The following is a 23,177-nucleotide window of genomic DNA, read 5'->3' on the forward strand; positions in this document are numbered from 1 at the left end:
GTATTTTGATGTAGGAAAGAAGCAACGTGGATTTGTTGAGGATTTAAATTATTTTGGTAATTGACTGCATAAGTCTTAAACATAATGGTTGCAGCATGCTAATTAGTCATGATGTTTATGCAGAAATATTGTCTCTTGCAACTGTTTACTATGATCTGTTGCAATTAATATTGCAGACAGGCTTGGAGTGGGTGGGGATGTTGAGATGGGGGTTTTTTTTTGTTTTGTTGTTGTCCCCATCCCCTTCGCCCCCAAAATTAAGATCTGACGTGCTATGTACTTTTAGATTCATTTTAGCTTTAGAGGATGAATTACGAAGGAGCAGTTTGGAGCATAGAAGTTCCTCAATTTGATGTTCTCGTGGGATTTTTTTTTTTCTCCCATGTTGGACAAAATATGATAAAGCATCTCATTTTGTTTGTATATTATGCACTTGTTAGTTCTTGAATCCTTTCTATAGCCTCAGTTATTGCAACGGGCTTTAGGTTCTGGTATAACCTGTGTCTGTGCTTAAATCTTTTAAAGCTTCTTTGAAAATACACTAGTTTTATTGAAGTCTCTTGAAAATAGTAAACAGTATATCTTTGATCCCAGTGAAATGGAGCATTTAATTTGTAAAAATTCCCATCTATTCATAACATGTAATGTGATTTTACATGATTCAGTGCTAACACTTTGGAGTATATTCAAGTAATAGACCTTGGCCTCACCCTCTTGTATACTGTATTTTGTAATAGAAAATATTTTAAACTGTGCATATTATTATTACATTATGAAACCGACATTCCCTTGATCTTCAAATGTAAGAAAATGAGGAATGTGTGTGCTTTTATAAATACAAGTGATGGCAAATTCAGTTTCCTTACTACTGCAGGTGTCCTTTTTTAAAATAAAAAAAAAGCAAGGAAAAAAAAAAAGCCAAGTGTTTTAAAGGTGAAATACATTCCTATTTGGTAAACCTTAACATTTTTATGACAATTACCAGCACTGCTGACTTTCTAAACAAACGGCTGTATTGTCTTCCTGTACCATTCCATTTCCTGATTCCCATTTTGCACAAGGATGTATGAGTAAACTATTCAAGAAATGGTTTTGAAATACAGCAGGGGGGCTTGTCTAAGTTGGAATGCAGAATTGCAATGCAAAATGTAAGGAAATGGAAGTTTGTCAGAATGCCTGACTCCAAAGGATTTTATATATATAGTAAAACAGTTTCCTGATACTGGCAGGCCAAAGAGTCTGTTGAATACTTGAGTTTCTGAAGACCTATATTTCTCAACAAGGTAAGATGGTATCCTAGCAAATGTGGATTTTAATACATTTTCAGCAGAGGTACTTACTTAAGTTTAGGGATCATTTCATCTTTTTTAGATGTTATACTTGAAATATTGCATAACTTTTAGCTTTCATTTTTTTTTCAGCCTTTAGGAGACTGTTAAGCAATTTGCTGTCCAACTTTTGTGTTGGTCTTAAACTGCAATAGTAGTTTACCTTGTATTGAAGAAATAAAGACCATTTTTATATAAAAAATACTTTTGTCTGTCTTTATTTCAACTTGTCTCATATCTTTGTGGTGCTCCTTATGTCAGAGTCTTTTCAAATATTCAGACATTAAAACTTAGAGCGTGGACATTCTAATGTAGTTATAGCTAGATTCTGTGCTATAATTATTTCTGAATCTAGAAATAGTTCCGTTCATACTAGCTCTTGTCCTGCTCATCTGGTCTTTAAAGATTTTTTGCAAAGTTTAAAATCAGTGAGAAGTGCAGACTTTTTTTAAGCCAACCTTTTTTTTTGTCAGTCATTTTTCTGTAAAATGCAGTGACCCATGGGTAATGTGTTAACTGAAGGAAGAAAAAAACCAAAAGCCGGCTGTGTAAAACAATTTTGGTCTCTTCAAATTACATTTTCAGAATCAAATGTGTACTAATGTTTGGAGCTGTGGGCTTGCTATATAGGAGGCATTAAACCAGTGATGATAAACCTTTTTATTTTAGTCTGGCTTCTTGAGTTGACTAAATCTGGCAAATGTTAATCATTACAAAGCACGTGTGTGTTAAACACAGCAGTGGTAAAACAGGTTGAATGGCAGGTTGAACTGTTGTCAGCTCATCTCATGCAGACAGTTGGTCTGGTACCAACGACAATATCCATCCTGTAATGATTTAAAACTACTTTTGGCACTGTGGTTTCATGGCCAAATGTTTTACTCTGCTGCTAAATCAGAACATTGTATGTGTAAAACACATCTGTATGTTATATACAAAAAGTCATTAGCATTGCCATACTGTGCCATACTAATGGTGAACTTTTCGTAATTCATAATATTTGTTGAAGTTCATTTACTGTAGCACAAAATGAGCTATATCCGTTGTACCATTTTAGATTACTGGTACCATTTTGCAGTGTTGTTGGCTCCAACTTCTGTCTGTGACAAGCTGCCAGCATTTGGCAGTGGTAAGATTATGTGAGAATGCTGATTTTCATTTGGGAAAATAATTTTTTCTAATCTTTATAGCTTCAAAAAGAAGTCTGAAATGCAATCTGATTGGCTTGGAAAATCACAACATTCATGACTTTATTTAAACATGATTTTTTGAATGAATGAAGGTGGGCAATTGTACAGGTCCGTGTTGAGGAAACAAAACGCTCATTGGAAGATTAACCTGAATTTCTTTGGCTAGTGCTCTAAACCTGTAATAACAAAAATAACATTCCCTTACTTTAAAGGGCTCAAATTTTAATTGTTCAAAATAGCAAGCAACAGGATAGCAAAACTAACTTGGCCACTGATTATTTACGGCACTATGTCTGAATTTCATAGTTAAGCTGGGTTTTTAACTAGATGAGCGTGGGTTGTAGCTCGGCTTCAATGACAGAGTGAAGGTTTGGGCAGAGGGTAAGGAGTGTTGAGCTGTGGCTGGTGGGGTTCAGGGGTCTCCAGGTTTCCTTCTGGGTGGAGAGCATAGGGGAAAATCATTGCTAACTTGATTTTAAAGTACCTTGTTGCAATTTTCCTCCAGGTTAGGGTGTTCAGCAGTTCCCATTGCTGAATGGGAGAGAATTGTAAAGCATCCTGTCCCCAAAAACATAGGATGTATACCCTAAGATAAACACAGTGAGGATTCAGTAGTACATGGATGAATTCATTGTGGAAGCATTCAAGCGTAGGTCAACTAGCCAGGATGCCAGATCATCAAGGTATGATTTGAAACGGTTTCAGGAGAACACGGAAGGTAAGCACTCTTGAGTATGGTTTTTAATCTTCCACATAAGCTCTCTGGGGAAAATATCATCCCTAGAGACAAGGAAATAATTTGATTAATGCTTACTAGGGAAGCTGCTTCTTGCTCAGTTCTACTTGCAAGAACCTTGTCTCCAACCTTTTTCAGTGTCCTCTCTGTAGCTGCTGCAGATTGAAAGGCCCAGAGCCTGAGGTGAGCTGGAGGGAGAGATCCTACTGGAATGCAGGCTTCAGCAGATGATCATTGTCCTTGGTTGTTCTTCCCTCCAGTACCCAGCAATGTGGAAACTGGTGAAGAAGCTTCTTCTGTGCCACCTCTTGCTGCAGGCAGGCTGGCCTCAGAAAAGAGAGCTAAGCCTTTGCATCTACCCTATCCTCTGAGGGCTACAAACAACAAAAAAAAATGCCAAAAACCGAAATGACCCCCACCAGGATAAACCCATTTCTGAGCACGGCTATGCTGGCTGAGTAGCATCATTCTGTGGCCCTTAATATTGACTGGTAAGTTTTGGGGAGGAGAGGGAGGTGGAAGGTTTAGCAAGGGAGCCTAAAGCAGTCATTTGTGTGAGCCAATGGGTTCTTATGCTAGCTGCAATTGAAGGGTCATTTCTGGACTGCAGGAACTGTGAGGTAGCTCTGGGTTCTTGTGCGGATGTTCAGCTGCGGGTTTTGCAGCCCAGGTGGTGGGACAGTGAAGTCCCCAGGACATCTTCATGCAGAGAGAAAGTTGTCTGCTACTGCACCCGTTCTGAGCCAGCCTCACTGAAGGCACTACTGAACTTTCTCCTCTTGCAAAGCTGGCATCTTGCTTCGTTTCCTGCCAATAGAGGAGCGTTACTGATCGGTGAGAGGCTTGAGGTGTCTCTGTGGAAATGAAGGACACCTAAGCACCTGCTGGGAAGCAGACATTGAGTAAGTAGAGTCCTTTTCGACCCCTGTTACATTTGAGGAGGGGAGAGATGCTCAGGTTCAGAGTATTAGTGCTGTTCTCTACCTTTTTGTTCTCCCCTGGTTTGTCCTTCAAACCTTTTCATAATATTGCAGCTGGTCCAGGGGAGATGGTAAGTTGCAAAAGAGAAGAGCAGCAGAAAGCAAATCAAACTCCAAAATCAGCAAAGCAAAGTCTGTATGAAGCTGTGGAAGGTAAGTTTGTTTGTGCAGGCTGAGTAAAGGAAGATACAGATTGTAGCAGCTGTGTAGCTTCTGATCACAAAGATACCTTTTTTACAAACATTAGAGAGAGTTGTGGTCAACGGAGTTAGATCCAGTTGGCGGCCGGTCACGAGTGGTGTTCCCCAGGGCTCAGTACTGGGGCCGGTCTTGTTCAATATATCAATGATCTGGACGAAGGGATCGAGTGCACCCTCAGTAAGTTTGCAGACGACACCAAGTTGGGCGGGAGTCTTGATCTGCTGGAGGGTAGGAAGGCTCTGCAGAGGGACCTGGACAGGCTGGATCAATGGGCCAAGGCCAACTGTATGAGGTTCAACAAGGCCAAGTGCCGGGTCCTGCACTTAGGTCACAACAACCCCAGGCAACGCTACAGGCTTGGGCAAGAGTGGCTGGAAAGCTGCCCGGAGGAAAAGGACCTGGGGGTGCTGGTTGACAGCCGGCTGAACATGAGCCAGCAGTGTGCCCAGGTGGCCAAGAAGGCCAACGGCATCCTGGCCTGTATCAGGAATAGTGTGGCCAGCAGGAGTAGGGAGGTGATCGTGCCCCTGTACTCGGCACTGGTGAGGCCGCACCTCGAATACTGTGTTCAGTTTTGGGCCCCTCACTACAAGAAGGACATGGAGGTGCTGGAGCGTGTCCAGAGAAGGGCAATGAAGCTGGTGAAGGCCTGGAGCACAAGTCTTCTGAGGAGCGGCTGAGGGAACTGGGGTTGTTTAGTCTGGAGAAGAGGAGGCTGAGGGGAGACCTCATCGTGCTCTACAACTACCTGACAGGAGGTTGTGGTGAGGTGGGTGTTGGTCTCTTCTCCCAAGTAAGAAGCGATAGGATGAGAGGAAATGGCCTCAAGTTGCACCAGGGGAGGTTTAGATTGGACATTAGGAGAAATTTCTTTACTGAAGGAGTGGTCAGGCCTTGGAACAGGCTGCCCAGGGAAGTGGTTGAGTCACCACCCCTGGAAGTATTTAAAAGACGTGTAGATGAGGCCCTTAGGGACATGGTGTAGTGGGCATGGTGGTGTTGGGTTGACGGTTGGACACGATGATCTTAGAGGTCTTTTCCAACCTTAACGATTCTATGATTCTATGATTATTACAGGAAAATCAGATGCAGGTACCTGAATGTCTTTATTCCCAACTCATCCTGAAATGCTGGACTATAACAAAATCATGACATGCCATGCAAGGAAACACTGATTTAATAATTTTGGGGGCAGAACCTCTGTTTTGCATTGGGAATTGCCCGAGTCCTCCTGAAGGCCTATCTGAGAGCATCACACTCTCAGAAATGAGATAGTCAACCGAGAAAGATGTTTGCCGAATTAACCTCTGTATTTTTCCAAAGAGAACCACCTGGTAGCATAGCATACTTGTTAAAGGAATGCAGTCTGCACACTTGATGCCTGCAACAGTGGGTTTGGCATATCCTAAAGTAGTGAAAGCATGACGCGTCTGCCTGACTTTCTGAATGCATCTTGGCTAACAACACAGATTACTCCAAACATAGTGAAGAATTTATTTTTAAAGAGTTGATGCTCTTTTGTGAGCAGGTAAGGCCGCTGCTGCTCAGGAGAGTTTGGCGTATAAGAGATGGACAGTTAACTGGGACTGCAAGAGGAAGAAAGTGTATTGGTCACATTGAATTTTTATCTATTTTACCTCTTAAGATCCAAAAGCAAGCGATTGCTTCTGAAAAATGTGAGTAAATGGCTGGAGGTGGGGCGATAAGCCTGCCCCACATCCCAGAAAAGTAACCTGTTGGGAGATGTATAGGAGAGAGCCTTTGGAGGGGCAACAGAGAGAGGCCAGAGTGAGGTGGGAACATATTTCCTTTCTTCGGCTGGAGACTTTGGAAGGAGGGGTGTGTGAAAGGTGCAAAGCAGTTTGATGCAGGGGCAGCTAGGGGAGGGCAGCGCGTTTATTTTCAAGGATGTTGCAAGCTGAGAGGTGTGGTGCTGTCCCTGGGCCGAGGGAGGGGAAAGGCTGGTGCTAAACGAGCAGGTGGAACTTCTGCTGGGTAAGTTTGAGCTGGAAGGGAGCCAGAGAAGAAACTCTCCCTTTTCATGTAACATAATGTATAATATTATAGAAAACAGTGAGATGCCGGTCAGTTCATGCTTTTAATGCTGAGTCACAAAGTATATGGTGTTCAAAAGTAATCAAAAATTTTCTGTCTTTCTTACTCTGCTCTTTTACTGCTCCTGAGAGACGGTGTGAAAAACAATTGCAAGCCATTTTTATTTGTAGAAATATAGCTCTTTTTGCTGCAGGTAGAAGATTGCTATCCCTTTTAATTATCTGAATCTGTTTATCCATCTCTTCTGAACAATTTGCAGAAAATTGTTAGCACTCTGCTTCCCATCAGACTGCAGTAGCTGTAAGTTTTCTAAACCTTGTGCCCTTTTGTATAAGTGGGAAATAGAATTAATTTCTTCTCAAACAGGGTTTCTCAATTTTACAGAAATGATAGGTGTTTTTAAATATGTGTATATATATGTATTGCTGAATATTTTTTCCAAAACACTTGAATCTACTTGGCATTGGCACTCATTTAGTAGATTTTCTCTTTTTATCCTGTATGTTAATGGTGAGGTTGGGCCTCTAGGTATTCTGTCACGCAAGGAAGGATATGTCCAAAGTGGTGCAGCGGTGCCCAAGTGGTGTAAAAGGGTCTCTTCCTGCCATCTAGTGGCATGAAAAAACCTCTCCACTCCTCTTGGCTTAATTCATAATCTCATTAATTGTTACGTCTGTGACCCTTGTTTTGTCTAATTACTGTGATATCATATCTGCCCATGGGTGTTTATCCCACCTACCACCTCCTTATGAGTTATGAGCTTTGTCAGCAGAACTAGATTTGATAATCCTCAACTGCCCTAAATTTAAGAAGGTAAGATGGCAGTTGCTTCTTCCATGAAATAAACAAGTCCTTTTTCCATGAAATAAAAAAGCTGTATTTTTTTTTTGTCCTCGCCTTGACACCTCATGAAAAAGTCCTTGTTTCTTGCCTTATTTTCTGCCTATTATTTCGAATACCTTTTGAGTGCACTGCTGTTAGATTCCTGTGCATGTTTTCCTATATAAATACACTTGGAGTGAAAGAAATACTTTAATGCTTAGAAGCCTTTCTTTGACACTGAAAACGCTGGAAGATACTGTCCACACAGGCAGAGAAAATGTTGGCTGTAGTTGAATGCATCTCCAAAACCTGGCAGAAGATGGGTGGGTTCCCGTGTGGAACAGGCAGCGTTCGCCTCTGAAGGAGCAGGGAGCTCTACAGAGTTACTGTATTTCAGAATGGTTGAACTGATGCTTAAAACTGATCTCTAAAGCTCGCTGGTATCCCCTTTCCCTAACACATCCAGGCAGAGCCATCTACTACTTTTTGACAGGCAGGCAGCTACCCTCGCCACCTTTTACAATCTGCAGACTGTGCTTCACTTAAAAAATGCCTGGCTCTGCCCGGGTGTGTTACAGCTCTGCACTGGTGGGAGGGGATGAAAACAGAGACCATTCATCCCAAACAGAATCCTTATTCATGGGTCAAGCTATAAGGGACTTGAGCTCTCCCACCTCAAAAAGTTAATTGGAGCATATGCATAATTAAAACTCTAGTTCTCACTTTCCTAAATCATTTAGCCTGGAATCTTTGCACTTTCTCAAAGCCCTGTAGTGTAAGGGTAATGAAAATGGTGAACAGTGTAGAACAGCCAACAGAGCCCTGCAGAATAAACTGTTGGAAATAATGTCTAAATTGTGTGGTGGGTTCTTTTTTTAATACATAAAGAACTTTGAATGAAAAGGGTCAGAGAAGGCCAATGTTTTATTAGCAGCTATAAAAACAGATGAGAGTGATTAGCCTTTTTCTCTACAAGAAAAGCTGTATTTTGAGCTTCTCTGTGTAAGTATAAATTCTCCATAATGATTAAAGCTATCTGCTGGCTGGCTTCCATCTCAGCTGGAGTCCAGGAAAATTTTCTTGGTGTTTCTTTCGCAGTGTTAACAGTATGATACTTCAGAAAAATAACTTTTTTTTTCCCCTGTCATGTGGGATCCCTACTGTGACCTCTTAATTTTAAGTTATCCCCTGACTGTTCCATTCAGTTATTTATAATATTTAAAAAAAGTAATTTTATGCCTTTTACTCAAAATGAATTTAGAAATAAAACTCTTAACCTCTACATTATCACCTTCTTCAGCATTTTTTTGGTTATAATAACCTGCATTATCACCTCCTTTAGCATTTTTTTGGTTATAATACAGTAATAACTAGCTTGGATTTTTAACTGTGAGGGACTTGGGTGCATTACTGAAGAAGAAGGGAAGGTTTCTAAAAATTCAAGTCTTTATTTAGCAAACTGGCAAGTTGCCAAGACCAAAAAAGTGTTACCACCAAATTAAATTAATAGTCTGTTAAAACCATCGGGGTTAGCAAGAGGGACAGTGGTATAGTGTTCATTGCTGGAGCCAGGTTTGTGCTACCTCCAGCTGCGCCTGATCCTTGGAGCAGGCGGCCTCTTCCCCCACTTGGGTTCGTCCTTTGCAGGACTGGAAGAAGTTTGAGGAAAGCCTCATATGACACATGTGCAAGGTCCACTCCTGAGAGATTGTATGTAATGCCCTTACGAAAAATAAAAATGTTCCCACCTCTTTTCAACTTGAAAAAATTGGTGAATTTAAAACCACAATTCTGGAATTAAATTTTGGATTGACCTAACCTGGGTAAGGATGTTGAAGCACCTGGTAATTTTGGTAACCTCCAGTTTCAAGTTGGAAGTTGTTCTTTATTTGTTAAATATGCCAGTATGCCCGTGCTGTCTGAGGGAGTTATGAAACGTAAAGGCGGCTGGCAGGAGAAGGACTCGGCTCTGTGAGGAGCAGGCAGCTGCTTGTACATGGCTCATTTCTTTCACAACAGCAGCGTATGATAACGCTTCACCTAAACTGCACACTTGGGCAGAGGCTGGGCTCAACAGTTATGTCGTGGTGGCAGATCACGTGCAGCAGGCCCCGAAAAAAGGTTGGCAGAAGCAGGTTCAGCACCTGTGTTCTTCAGGGCACTCCCAGCCCTTTGCTATAGGCAGGAACCTGGGAAACACGGTCTAGTGCAAACATTCCCATCCATTTCCAGTCCTTCCCACGTCATCTTGTTGCACAGATTTTTTCATTCCACTTTCGTTCTACAAAGGTTTTCCCCCATAGCTGGCCGTATGCCACAACCTACTTGTGACTCTGAAAGTGACTGCTCTGAAGACTGCCCCATTTGAGGCGATTTCCTCTGTGTCGGTAGGCACAGAGCGGGCAGTGCAGTTCCCCACAAAATGCCAGCAAGGAGGGGATCAGCAGACAGATTAGAGGACAAACACCTGCAGGGCTTCTCCTTTCCACTGCAGTGCTGTGGGCAACAGCCGGGTAAGAGCTTGCAGTTGTTTGTCAGGTGGAGGTAAAATGGGACGAGGCCAGGGGCTGTGGAGAAGGTGCTGATGGTGGTAACGGGCTGGCCTGGAGGGAGGGGGGTAAAGGAGGTTTGGGGTTTTGTTTCCTTAATTTAAGCAAGTGTGGGCAGGGTGATTGGAGGGCATCGCCCTGAAGAAGCTTAACACGGAGCTTCTCGAACACCTTGCAAAACTTTCTGCGACACGTCACTGTTTCGGCAGACTTCATAGGAATTTGCAGTATTGGTTCAAACAGGAGTCAAATTGCTGCCGGGGCTGTACTCACTCACCTTCGTAATGGGCGAGGCGCTTCCCCTGGTTGTGCTGTGGGCTGTGGTTGAAAGGCATTCATTCCTGTGAGGAGTGAAGCAATCTCTGATTACCCAGGTTTGCAGGTTCACAGGAGCAGAGGCCATGGGCACAAACTGAAGCACAGGAGGTTCCCTCTGAACGTCAGGGAACGCTTTTCACTGCGAGAGTGACCAAGCACTGGCACAGGTTGCCCAGGGAGGTTGTGGAGTCTCCATCTTTGGAGGTACTCAGAAGCCGTCTGGACACAGGCAGCCGTCTCTAGGTGGCCCTGCTTGCGCAGAGGGGTTGGAGCAGATGACATCCAGAGGTCCCTTCCCACCTCAACTGTCCTGTGATACCCTAAAGTTCAAAGCATGGCTTCAAGTACCCCATTTGGCACTCAGCAGTAAAACAAACAGATCAGCCAGGGTTGGTAACATCTGCAGCTGGCAGACCGCCACTGGCAGGGGAATGAGGCAGTAACAGTGAATATTTCTGTTTGACCAAGAGACAGCCACGCATTTCTGACCTGGTATTTAGAAATACTAATTGTGCATTGCAAGACAGGAATTTCTTAAGATTTTTGTTTTTTCCCTGTTGGTGACAGCACACTTCTAGTTATTAGAGTCAAATTAAAAATAAGAGAATAAAAATAATGAGGATAACAAATCTAAGTTTGAAGACTAAGAAGGTTTTAGCTGCATTTATCATGAAGAAATTGAGACCTTTACTGGATAGCTATGGTATTTAGGTGTCCCTTTGCCTAGTTACTTATTGCCCTTAGCACAGGTCAGATAAGAACTCGGATCTCCCAGGCTACTTGATTGACTATGAGGCAACATTAATCCTCAAAAAAGAGAAAGAAGTGCAATTTACAGTTGTTAAAGTGAACTAGCAGATACCATGATGCAGTCAGTATCATCGAGGGGCTTAGCGTGGAAGATGGAGTCTAGGGGCAATGTTAGAAGCTGCTGTTCTCTAACAGACTTGCGATTTGAAGTGGGACACTGAAAAGCTGATCTCTTTAAAAGAGGTTGCTGAACATGACAGACGATTTTCCAGCCCACCTATCAAAGTTCCTGCAATTCCCCATGCAAAGCTGCCCTAACAAAGCAAATCAAATAAGATTGTATGCAGGCATACTGTTTCTTGCCAGCATTTTCCTTCTGAAATGAATGCAGCAGATCTGAATTTCAAAGTTTAGTAAAAAGTAACCAGCTTTGAATGTCATTAAAAAGTAGATCCGCTTGCAGTAGTTCAGCTTCCCCATGCCCACTGAAAAAAACCTGTACAAGCTGAACCTCAGGGCTCCAGATTAGCTGTAAAACCCACTTCTGCATGTTAATTCCACTATCAGAACATGAACAATACGTAGGTGCTGGTGGCTAGTGCTGGGAGCTTTTCATGCTTCACCGTTTGGGGAGATCTTAGAGGAAGCTTGATTCGTCATGGGTGTTAAGGAGGCTGCACGTGCTCCTTCCTCCCCCGTTGCTCCCGCGTGATGCTCCGTCTCACTTGTTAGTGACTGGCTTCACGGCCCCCGTGCACCCCGAGCCCTGATAAACCCAGCATTGCTCCTGACGCCATGTAAGAACAGACAGCAAGCAGTGTGACGGGGTTGCTTGTATCAATACACAAAGGATGTACTGCCATACTTCAGCACTTGACTAGAAAAACCACCTTTGCAGAGCCAGAGGATAACACAGTAATTATGCCAGTTAAAACTTCTTTATCTCCTAAAGCTATTTCTGTTAGGTCGTTAATGGCGATAGATTTATGATGAGCAGTAACTATGCAGTAAGACCATGACTTTGATAATAATTTCGTAACGAATCTGAGTAGCAGAGTTTAGATAGCAAACTCCCTCTTTGGTAGGTATTGCAACAGAATTTAAACAACATTCTTCTGAGATAATGTTACTCTGTCCTCCTATGGCTTTCCACATTGTATAAGAAATTTGACAATTTTGGAGTGATGTTTTAAGTGTCGGGAAATGCCCGTGTACTGAAGAGGCTGCATTTCTGGTTACTATGGAGCAGAGGAACCAAAAGGGGGTGGGAGAAGGTTAAGAGTTAAGCGCAGGAGAGCCTGTGGTCTCGGTGTTCAGAGGCTGTGTGCACTACCCTGGCAACATCAAGTCTTGGCTACTCCTTCCATTTTGCCTCCTACCCCTGGCTGCTCAGGGGAAGGTCTATGAGAGGCGTGAGTTGGCAGCAGCTATGAAGCGTCTTGGACTGCGTAACTTTTGGGAACACAGCCTGGGACTCTGTAAGTCTGCTTTTGTGACTTCCAGGGAGCACGTGGGGTGGGAATTTCCATTTAACAAGCTTTGTTAAAGTGAGCTCTTAACCTCCAGAGCTTAGAGGTTAAGATCCCATCAGGTTGGTCCATCTCTGCTGGCACAGACTGCAGCTATTTTCTACCGCTTTTCTCCTAACTGTCTCTTTCCCTGCCGCTCTTCCACAGTCTAATAGAGCTGTGGTCATCAGGAAGCTTTTCCCAGAAGCAGCCTGTCTCATCACACCTCCCCAGTTCCTAACTGCACTGCTTTTACTTGCTGCAGTTCCTTCCTCTGCCGGTCATCTGCCTGCAGCGGGTGGGCAGCTGGAGCGGGGCAGGCAGGTGAAGCTGTGGAGCAAGCAGGAGTGGGAGCGCAGAGCAAGACGGGCGGGCAGAGGCACTGCTATGGGACCTAGAGACAAGGAGTAGCGGGGCAGTGGCAACAGACTATTGTTAAACCCATTGCATTTGGAAGGAAGCGCACACGGGCGCTGATCCCGGGTCTGGGGAGCAATCCATGTGTTGGCCATGGGACGCTCATGTTCAAACGAGAACCACTGTCCCCATCCCTCCTCCTGCCTGCTGCCCTGACGCAGACACAGCGGCACATCAATAGGACAAAATAGGGCAGGTAGGTCATGAGGAGGGAAAGCAAAGCCCTGAGCGTGGCCCCCCACCAAAACCTCTGCTCCTGCCTTGGTGAGCAGGTATTTGTGCAGCGAGAAGCTCCATGGGCACGTGCCTGGCAGCAGGAGCAAGGTGAGCAGGTCTGTTTGGATACATCTGCAGTGGTTGCCAAAAGCACCCTCGGGGCCACACATGAGGGCAGCTCTGCCCACTGTGGCTATCGACAGCTTCAAAGCGTGACAGGAGCTGCCGCTGCAGAGCACACCCTGCCTGCCACAGCCCGCCCGCTAGTCCACGTCCCATGAGATGCGTGTGCAGCTGGGCCACCCGCACTCATATGGGCAGGAGCCAGCAAAGAAACAAGGTTATCTTTGGCAGGAATTATTTTTTTGGCCATTCCCAGTGTCTGCATTTTCACCCTTAAGGCAGTAACAGTGGCGAGAGGGCCCCAACACTGCACTGGTTTCCCGAGTTTCCTTACTTGCGCTTCATTTCTGTCCAAGTGAAGGCCAGCATGGATTAAAAACGGTCAGAACCACTGCATAAATTGGATGTGGTAGTATTTTCCTCTGTTGTTTTTGTGGAAATGTATGTTGTGCTTGAGTTGTGCTTCTATATAGAGAGAGCAATGTACAGAAGCATACTGGAATTCATTTCCAAAAGCAGAAATCCCAGGTTGGGTTTTCCAAGGACATTTTGAAGTTAAGACATGTTGCATGTGTTTTTCATATTTGGTTGAATTAAAGAATAAAAGGACTCCCCATATCATACGCATTCCCTATACAATCATCATTTTGATTTTCTGTATCAGAATCACGGATCTCACAGACCAGCAGCCGGTGGTGGTGCAATGGTGGCAGGACCCCGAGGGCCAAGCACGTGTGCAACATCCCCTGCTCAGGTGAGCTCGGTTTCTGCAGGTGGTGCTGTGATGGGCTGCCCTCTCATATTCCAGTTGTAACTAGATTAAGCAAAGGCTGGTTACAGCCCTGTCTTTAAAAAACAAAGCAGAACAACGTCCAAGCCCACCCTTCCCCCTTTCCAAAGGGAGATCTGCAGGGCAGTCATCACACATGGGAGGAAAAGGTTTCTTTACAGCAGGAACTGCATCATTCCCCTTTTTGTCCGTCTTAATGTTTCTAAAGAGGTTTCCATAGAAGCTGTTTATTAATTAGAAGTTATACTAACCTCAGGAAATTTAATTTTTCTTTGAAGAGACCGCTTGCAAAAGACTGGCCCGCAAGTCTCGCCAACTTGCTTCATTTTAACGAGAAGAGCTGCAATACTTCAGAGCTGAGCAGCACTGTCCACGAAAGATCTAGTTCAGGCAAAGAAGGGGGTAGGGAATTTTTGCTTCCCAGGAGTGGGTTAGGCATGGCGTTCACCATCTTCTCATTTGCCAGGAGCCCTGACACATGCTTTGGGGGGCCACGGGAAGGAGAGCTCTGGAGAGCGGTCTGCAGGCATGGTCTGGCTGCAGCTCCCCAGAGGAGTCCTCTGAGTTCCCCGGTCCATCGTAGGAATGGACAGAGCTGGGCTGACCAGAGGGTGCAACTGGGGCACGGATCAACACTGCAAATCAGCAACTCCCTCAGTCTCACCTCCTCCTGAAATGCAGAAATTATTAATTACCCTTGGGTCAGCACAGCTCCTCACGTGTGACCCTGCTTAGGAACCACGCAGGCATCGCTCTGGAGTCGCCAGCAGTTCAGAGCCAGCTGGTGGGCTCATGCAGCGATACAGCGCAAACCCACGTCCACATGGACCTCTGGCTTCATTCAGCCCAGCAGGCAGGCACGCTCCCTGCCCCAAAGTGAATCAATAACGTAAAGTAACATCAGATGCTCATCAGGCCTGCCACTTCTGGTAATTAACATGGTTTTAAGAGTTGTCTGTCCTCTGCTGCTGTTCGGAGTACCGTGGGAAGCTGTCTGCCTTCCTACAAGAACAAGGAAACATTTCAATCATATATTGTTATGTCAGCTGTGCTAGAAGGCAATGTAAATAACGGGTCCTGCTAAGCCAACTCATTTTGATGAAGACAAGGACTGCCGACATGAGTTGCTCACACCTAAGCAGAATGAAACTGTGTCAGTTCATTTTTAATACCTTGTTCCCCCAAAGAACCATCAGGTTCACAGAGCAAACAAAATGGCAACAGCTGGAATCTTTCCTTCTCATATCTTTTTATACTTTTCTTAATTATGGGCGTTACTTGCGTACAACTTTGAACCAGAAGCATAACTTGTTAGCTTGCGGTGAGATATCCCTTTTGCTGTACTACAGCCCAACTGAATAGTTATCTACCAAGACGATCAACTGACAACGCAGTTATTTACCCATGGCCAAAGGAGATCAACCATAAAACGGTGGCAGAAACTAGTTGTTGTCACCCTAGTAGCCTCATTTATATTTTAACTTTACCTTGCAAAGATAAATGCATGGAATGCAGCATCCTCTTGCAGCCTAGTTTATTTTGCATCATTTGTGGACTTGCTTCACTGGATTTATTCTGCTTGTATTCTGGTAATTGAAAGTTGCCAGAGGAAAGGTCTTTGCTTTTCCACAGAAACTAGAAAGAGAAGAATGCAGAAATCGCCACACATCTCTGGCTTTTGGTCTTATTGTCTAGATGAGAAGATGATGTCTTACCAAAGATGGCGATATCCTATATATTCCAAAGATGTACAAAAATTCCTGGAGCAGTCAGCCCATAGACCGAGTATTTTGAAGTTCAGAGCGGCTGCACAACTTTTAGCATGCTTGCCACCCTCCTTTTTCCCTTTTCTTGTGCCTGACAGAGGCTTTTCCCTCCCATTGCCTCCCTCTGTCAGGACGTGCCGCAGCCCCACCGGACCGCTCTGGGGCGCCTCCTCCCAGCCGGCACCGCCCGGCTCCTGGGGGACGGCCCGCAGCGACACCGCTGAGCACCAGCAGCACCGGCCGAGGGCGTGTCTGAAGGCTGTTGGGGTAACAATATGAAAAGAAGAAAAACATGCTGGCGTGATTCCCTGCCTCCTTTTTTAAGGACTGCCGAGCTCGGCCAGAAGAGCGTCCGTGACCTGCGGAGGGGGCTGCAGCCACCGGCCCGGCCCGGCCGCCCGGCGGGTTTGGCTGGGTTAGAGCGACGAAGCTGCGCGGCAGGACACGGGCAGCCGGGAGAGGGAGCCGCATTTTAGGCTCACCGGGCCTCGGCAGGAGACGCAAACTGCAGCGGTGCTCTCCGCACCTCCGCAGCCCCTCACGGCGGTGGCTGGGCTGGGGCGCCCGCCGCGCTCCCCGCGCCGCCGCCTGCGCCCGGCGGGGCGAGCCCGCCCGCCTCGCCCCGCCCGGCGGTGACGCCGCCGGAAGCCGCGGGGGATGGCGGTCGCGGGGCGGTGGCGGCGGCGGGCGCCACCCTCTGGGCTGCGCCGGGGCCGGGCCTGGCCTGGCCTGGCGGCCGCGGCGCGGGAGCGAGAGCGGGCGGCGCGGCTGCGGGCGGCGCCCCCTCCGGGGCAATATGTTTAAGAGAATGGCTGAGTTCGGGCCTGACTCCGGGGGCAGGGTGAAGGTGCGGCCCGGGCGGGCGGAGCGGGGGAGCGGCTCGGCGGGGCCTCTGCAGACCCCAGCGCAATTCGGGCTACGAGAGCAGCGCGGCGAACGCCTCCCGGAACGCGTCGCGTTTGGTTTTCTCTTCTTTTTCAAGGGCGTTACCATTGTGAAGCCGATCGTGTACGGAAACGTCGCGCGGTACTTCGGGAAGAAAAGAGAGGAAGATGGTCACACGCACCAGTGGACGGTGTACGTCAAGCCTTACAGAAACGAGGTAAGGCGCTGACGTGCCGGCCTTGCAGTGCGTCACGGGCGGAGAGCGCCGCTGGCGTCACGCCTGGGGCTGCGGGGCCGGGGAGGAGGGGGCGGGCGGCAGCCGCCTCTGGGCCAGCCCGGCCGAGCGCCCTGGCCGCGGGTCAGGGCTGTGAACAGCCGGGGCCTGAGGACGGGCAGGAGGGTGTTCGGGCGCAGGGGAGGGAAGGCACAGGCTGGTGGGTTCCGAAAAGGGAAAAGAGAGGGAAGGCACGTTCCTTCTGTGTTTCTGGAGTGATCTTCCAGGTCAGGGAAAAGTGGAGAGCACTCATGGGGACAGAGTCACGACAGAACCGTGGGGCAGTGCTAATTCTTGGATTTACTGTCTTGCTTTCCTACCGTTTTTAAAGGTAGCTATGTCAGAAGAAATGATAGGCACGTGGGATGGATGAATAAACAGTAGTTTGGTGTGCTGTGTAAACAATCAGAAGTAACGACATTTCTATTTTAGGATATGTCTGCCTATGTGAAAAAAATTCAATTCAAGTTACATGAAAGCTACGGTAATCCTTTGAGAGGTGGGTTTTGCATTTGGGCATTTGTTCCTAGAACTGGGATTTTGATTAGTTCCGCTGCGGCTTTATCACCCGTATTAACACTTCTATTTCTTACTGCAGTTGTTACCAAACCACCGTATGAAATCACCGAAACAGGCTGGGGTGAATTTGAAATAATCATTAAGATATTTTTCATTGATCCAAATGAAAGACCTGTAAGTACATTAAACTTTTAACAACACTTAATTAATTATGGTGGCCTAAAGCTGCGCTGTAGCACATTGCTGGTCAGAGTAAGTCCCATCAGCCATGGAAGTAACAAAGCCTGTTCTTGTAGGAAATGTATTTAATGATGGGCCACGTTTTCCTGTTTCTGTGCTTTACTACTGGCATTCATGACTGCTTTTCCTGCACTCGGCTCCTCTGACACTAACACGTGACCACGTGTTGCACCGTACCTGGGTTGAGCACATGCTGAGGATTTCTCTTCCATGTAGCTTCCTAGTTCTAGGATATTTGAGTATTTTAATTAGGTTTGGTTTTTTTTTTTGGTCTATCAGATTTGGTCAAAATCAGTCAAGAGCAGCAAAGGTATTATGTTAGCATTAGCCTCTTTGTTAAGCACACCAGGTTAAGACACTTCTCCAGTTGAATAAAGCATTGGAATGAATTTCTTTCTTCCCATCCTGTGTTTTAGACATATCTCGCAGGTTTGTTTATCCAGATTTAGGTGGGAAACTCGATTACCATATTTTAGGGGAATGAGATGTTTATTTCTTGAAAGTTCCTTCTGTCGCGTGAACTACAGCGATCCTTTTGTTTAGCCATTTTTTGCCAAATGAGGGGAAAACTGAATTTTATGTTTTTCTTGAATAGATGAGAATTGCTACTAGACTAGAAAGGACTTCCTGCATGGTCGTGCTCAGTAGCACCCTGACCGGTCATACTGATTCCGTTCACAGCTTGACCAAGCTGTCCTAAAGTTGGTTGGGTGTTTTTTCTTTGCTGCTGTTCTTGGAAGGCTGTTTCAGTGCCTGTTGTGTTCTTCCTTTCCAGGAATTACCGACCCGAGTCAGGTATCTCGCTCTTCCATGGCCATTCCTGGGCCTGTTTATGCAAGGGAAGAACTGTGGGCTGCATGCCCTCTTCCCAGGTCATGGTCCAAGTGGTCAGCAGTTCCTCAGAGCTGGACAGAGGGCTTCCGTTCCTCTCCAGCTCCTGCCGTTTGCAGTACGGTAATGGAAGAGTAACTCCGTAGAGAGAAATTTCAGTGAAAAGCTATTCACGGGCCCTCCTGGTGTTTTTCCTACACAAGAAGGGATGATAAGGTCACAGAAAGCAGTTTCTAACCGATTCACTGGCAAAGTCGGTTTGAACTAAATCATCTATTTGGAAATGTTTACAATAAGGTTTTCTTAGTCGTTTTTATACACCAATCCCAAATCACTTGCCGAGACATTTTTAAAGTATCAAGAAGCCTTTGGATAGTTGGTGTGTTTCACAATCAAATTTAAGTAATTCTATTGAAGCTATATGACACTTATTTTTTCATTCCTAAAATATTTTTAAATCATATACAATTGTTTAGTAAGAACAAATACTGCTTGTTGATACCTAGAAGATGATTTGCATTTCCCTGCAATTGTCAAGCTAATAAAATTCTGTCTTTGTGTAGGTAACCTTATATCACTTGCTGAAGCTTTTTCAGTCTGATACCAATGCTATCCTGGGAAAGAAAACCGTAGTTTCTGAATTCTATGATGAAATGGTATGAAAATTTTTAATGTAATCCTCACTTTATTTTGAAGAGTATTGTTGATACCATGTATTTTTTTCCTTCGTTAGATATTTCAAGATCCTACTGCGATGATGCAGCAGCTGTTAACAACATCTCGTCAGCTAACACTAGGTGCTTATAAGCATGAAACAGAATGTAAGTTGAAAACTAAAATATTTTAATTTTAGAAATAAACAATAGTTTGTTAGTTTTTTCCTGGGCTGTAATAGTACAAAGGATTTGGATGCTGCTAAAAAGTGGTATTTTTCATTAAATTAGTTTCAACTGTTGCAAAGATATTAATACCTATTCGAAAACTTCTAAGATTTTCAGGTCTGTATGCCTGCTGAAAAGAAAGGAATTACAAATAACTCAGTATTAGAAGCGATGGCATGATCTACGCCTCATTTGAAATGAGTTAAAACCGAGAATAAATTCAGGCCACTGTATTTGTGATAAAGTTCTTTTCGTCTCATCGGGATGATAACTGCAAGCCAGGATCACACTTCAGCACTGAAATACGGAACAGTTAGTACTGTTTTAGTCAAAGCAGCAACCCTTTTGGGATAGAGTAGTGTCTGAAAGCTCTTCCTGTCTTTTTCCCTTCTGTCTAATTCTTTAACTGTAGGTCATTTCATAACATGCTTCTTCAGTATAGCTTAATGTTCTTTGTGTCCTTTGTGTCTTTAAATGTAAACGAGAATATTAAGGGAATTAAAGAAATGAAAATACATCGATTCATAAAATATAATGCATTTAGTGATGATTTCTGTTCTGATCTTCTGAATTTCATCTCTTATCTTTTACTTTCAGAAAGCAAATGTAATTAATTATTGAGCCCAAATCCTACCTTGTTAGTTACAAACTCTTAACACCATCGTAGTCCGGCTCACCTGGCCTTTGGCTTATCTGCATGTTCCCCTGACAACAAATGTCAGGTATTTTTAGACAGTGAATACCTAGAGCTAAGAGTGGTTATGAGTTTGAAGCTGTACAAAGCTAGGGTTCTGATTTGCCTCATGTCTATTCGGGTGTGTGGACATGTGAGCTACTTGTTTAGCCAGTCTTGAGGTGGATTTTTGTTGTATGTTTCGGTTTACATGTAGAAAATGTTTAATAATTTGAATCATAAAAAAGTCTTGTCCAAATTTAAACTTTTCTCACTTAAAATTTCTGGATGTTTCTCCTGAGTGTAGATAGAAATTTTTAGTGTTTTTTTTTATATATATATTTCCTTAAAATGTGCTACTGAAGCAGATAAAAATTAAGGTTGTTTTTTTTTTTTTGGTCACTGCCCATAATGTGTGGGATATAAAGGGATATCCATGGCCTCCATAGATTTGTTGGCTTTACCAGCACTGTCCAAAAACTTGTGCGTAAGCAAATAAAAAAAAAAAAATAAGGACATCTCAGTAAACCAGATTGAGATGTCCTAATGTCAGGTATTCATGAAAGCAAAGGCAGCGCCACTAAATATTTTAGATACATAGAATTAAACTCCAATGAGACGGAGTGTAGAAAGTGGTTACAGTACATGGAAAGGGAACCACAGAATGGTTGAGGTGCGAAGGCATCTCTGGAGGTCATCTTGTCCAACCCCCTGCCCAAGCAGGGCCACCTACCGCAGGTTGCCCAGGACCATGTCCAGCTGGCTTTTGAATTGTCTCCAAGGATGGAGACTCCACCATCTCCCTGGGCAACCTGTGCCAGTGCTCGGTCACCCTCACAGTAAAAAAAGTTTCCTGATGTTCAGAGGGAACTTCCTGTGTTTCAGTTCGTGCCCATGGCCTCACATGCTGTCACTGGGCACCACATATAAACTATTTGTAATTTTCTCTAATCCTCCATTTATTTGCTGTCACCATGTCAGTTTTTTTCCCCACTTAATCTTTAAAAAACTCTGGAAAATGATTTAGTGAATTATATAACTCCATCCACAAAACTGATGGGCTGAATGAGGCCACAAAACAAGCTTGTTTTTTTTTTTTTTTTTAATTCCAGGGGTTTTTTGGATACCATTTTGACCACAATCATTGCATCTTAAGGCTAGCAGATAGATTTTTTTCAGGACACACACCATCCAAATTACTGTTGCAATTAAAAAAAAAAAAAAATTACAACTTTTCATGGTACTTACAATATTTATTTTTCTTTATCACCACCGCAGTTGCAGATCTTGAAGTGAAAACCAGGGAAAAGCTGGAAGCTGCCAAAAAGAAAACTAGTTTTGAAATTGCTGAGCTTAAAGAAAGACTAAAAGCAAGTCGTGAAACCATCAACTGTTTAAAGAATGAAATCAGAAAACTTGAAGAAGATGATCAGTCTAAAGATATGTGATGAGTGTTGACTTGATAAAGAGCCTATACTGAAACCGGAAGGACTTCAATCATGGAATTGTATGTGTTCTCTTGAATTCTGTAACTGAGACTATGTGAATTTCACTTGCAAATGATTGAAGTATGTGGCAATCGACTTCACAAATGGAAGAAAAAAGAATGAATGTATCCTTGTTTTATAGTTAAAATCTGCGGATATTTAACAATTTATTTCAAGTAGAAGGGGTCTTGGAGACCTGACTATTTTTTTTTTTAACTGCATTTGAGTGGTGTATAAAAACTTTGTATTAAGTCTTGTGTTAGTTCAATGTGATTTTACAAAATGACGGTGTTTACTTTTTGTTTTTTCTACTGATGCATCTTTAAAGCTGAAAATAAAATATGTGGGTTTTTATTTTAGTATTTTTTGTCTCTGTCCAGTTGTGGGCTTCAAGAACAATTGTAAATAGCATACTCTGATTTAAGGCAGAAATATAATGGTATGCAAGTTGCCTAAGTCTGGTTACAGTGATTTCTGCATGTCTGTCTGTTATCAGCACAGTGAAAAAACCTTCTTAAAACAGGATTTTAAATAACTCGTATATCTACAGATAAGAGTTTCTAGCCCCACATATGCTTTATGCATCAATTATACAAGTTATGCTCAGAAGCAGGAAATTATTCTGGTCCTGTTTTGTAGTTTATTTAATATTTGTACTGTACTGCATTTATTCTTAAGTAACTAGCAAGTGCTCCTCCTGAAAAATGAGTACATGAGTACATGATCTTTTGCCTGTTACATCTTCCCCCCCCGCCCCTTCCTTTTTTTCCTCTTTTGTAGAGGTAAAAGAGCCTGATAGAAATGGCATTACCTCAGGTTTGGCTGGCGTCTTTTCTACTGTTAGATACCGTGTTGCAGTAAACTCTGCTAGGGAATCAAACATCCTACATCCCCTCACCCATAGAAGAGTATTATCAATGCTTTGAGAACAAAGCACTGATTTCTTCACATTTGAAACAATTGATGATTGGCTTTTACCATGGCTTGGTAAAGATTTAGAACTGAAACAGTTTCAACACTTAATACATAGACTTACATTTTTCATATTGGCATACTTAGTTTGTGGTATTATATATATACACATAGGTTGAGGAACAGCTTGTAGCTGTGGTGTCTACACAGATCCTTCCTAGCACTGCAGATTACCCAAATTTTTCTGGCTACCTAACTGGTTTGGTTTATTGATTGAGTAGCCAATTTCCTTTTAAGCAGTAGCTGAAGAAGAATGTGCTAGGCAATTTCAGTACAGTAGAACGTGCCATTTTCAGAGCTGTGCATTGAAAATAAGACTTGTGTGGGCCACAGTATGTTACACATTTTAATGCTGAAAGAACACTTTTCAGTGAAAAGTTAAAAAAATACTCATACAATTTTCTTTTATGATACCTTATTATTCAAAGTGTTTACTTGGCTGCTTCCTTGTCTTTGATGATGATCAGCAGATTTTTAAGGAAAAATATAATAGGGTTAGCATGAAGTGAGTTCTTCCAAGTGTATTCTCTTAGCTTCTTGCAGATTTATACCATTTCCTGAGGAGGTTTTTAAGATCCATTTGTGCATGCTGAAACAAAAGTGGAAATGGAAAGCACAGGTTTGGTGATACTAGGTTGTATTCAACATTGTTATCTTCATATTTGT

At 43.8% G+C, this 23,177-nt stretch overlaps 2 protein-coding genes and 1 long non-coding RNA gene across 11 annotated transcripts in view; 2 read left to right on the plus strand and 1 right to left on the minus strand.

The window, feature by feature from the left end:
* Positions 1–13,944, plus strand: part of CPSF6 (cleavage and polyadenylation specific factor 6) — a 44,814-nt gene extending 30,870 nt beyond the window's left edge. The window contains exon 11 of one of the 3 annotated variants that reach the window (XM_075149573.1): positions 13,858–13,944. The gene's annotated coding sequence lies outside the window, so the exon portion shown is untranslated. Of the gene's footprint in view, positions 1–3,023; positions 3,250–3,392; positions 3,472–13,857 lie in introns of those variants that run through there. The other 2 variants (XM_075149565.1, XM_075149554.1) reach the window with 2 other exon arrangements.
* On the plus strand, positions 3,817–21,898 carry YEATS4 (YEATS domain containing 4). Of its 6 annotated transcripts, none has more exons than XM_075149737.1 (8): positions 3,995–4,387; positions 13,858–13,947; positions 16,732–16,851; positions 17,341–17,407; positions 17,507–17,601; positions 19,062–19,154; positions 19,232–19,319; positions 21,331–21,898. In XM_075149737.1, exons 1-8 carry the CDS (start codon positions 4,373–4,375, stop codon positions 21,498–21,500), a joined length of 738 nt encoding a protein of 245 aa, XP_075005838.1. In that variant the 5' UTR covers positions 3,995–4,372; the 3' UTR covers positions 21,501–21,898. The 6 variants fall into 6 exon arrangements, with proteins under 6 accessions (XP_075005806.1, XP_075005838.1, XP_075005827.1 ...); XM_075149726.1 differs by lacking the exon at positions 17,341–17,407 and having other exon boundaries at positions 3,995–4,156; positions 4,289–4,387; XM_075149705.1 differs by lacking the exon at positions 17,341–17,407 and having other exon boundaries at positions 3,817–4,088.
* Positions 13,942–16,355, minus strand: LOC142082093 (uncharacterized). 2 transcript variants are annotated; one of them, XR_012673572.1, is made up of 3 exons: positions 15,699–16,355; positions 15,471–15,618; positions 13,942–14,653 (listed from the first exon to the last, which is right to left on the minus strand). It is a non-coding gene; the product is annotated as an uncharacterized LOC142082093 (long non-coding RNA). The 2 variants fall into 2 exon arrangements; XR_012673573.1 differs by having other exon boundaries at positions 13,942–14,985.
* Positions 21,899–23,177: the final 1,279 nt, after the last annotated feature.

The sequence above is a fragment of the Calonectris borealis genome, chromosome 1 (genome assembly GCF_964195595.1).
Source record: "Calonectris borealis chromosome 1, bCalBor7.hap1.2, whole genome shotgun sequence".
NCBI lineage: Eukaryota > Metazoa > Chordata > Aves > Procellariiformes > Procellariidae > Calonectris > Calonectris borealis.

Excerpts from the sequence above, each read along its gene's own strand:
- YEATS4 (XM_075149705.1), top strand. The coding sequence starts at position 3,827 with ATGCTAGCTGCAATTGAAGGGTCATTTCTGGACTGCAGGAACTGTGAG. Across the intron at positions 4,089-13,857 it reads TAGAGGAGCGTTACTGATCG|AATCACGGATCTCACAGACC; the intron begins GTGAGAGGCTTG and ends TTTCTGTATCAG. Across the intron at positions 13,948-16,731 it reads GTGCAACATCCCCTGCTCAG|GGCGTTACCATTGTGAAGCC; the intron begins GTGAGCTCGGTT and ends TTCTTTTTCAAG.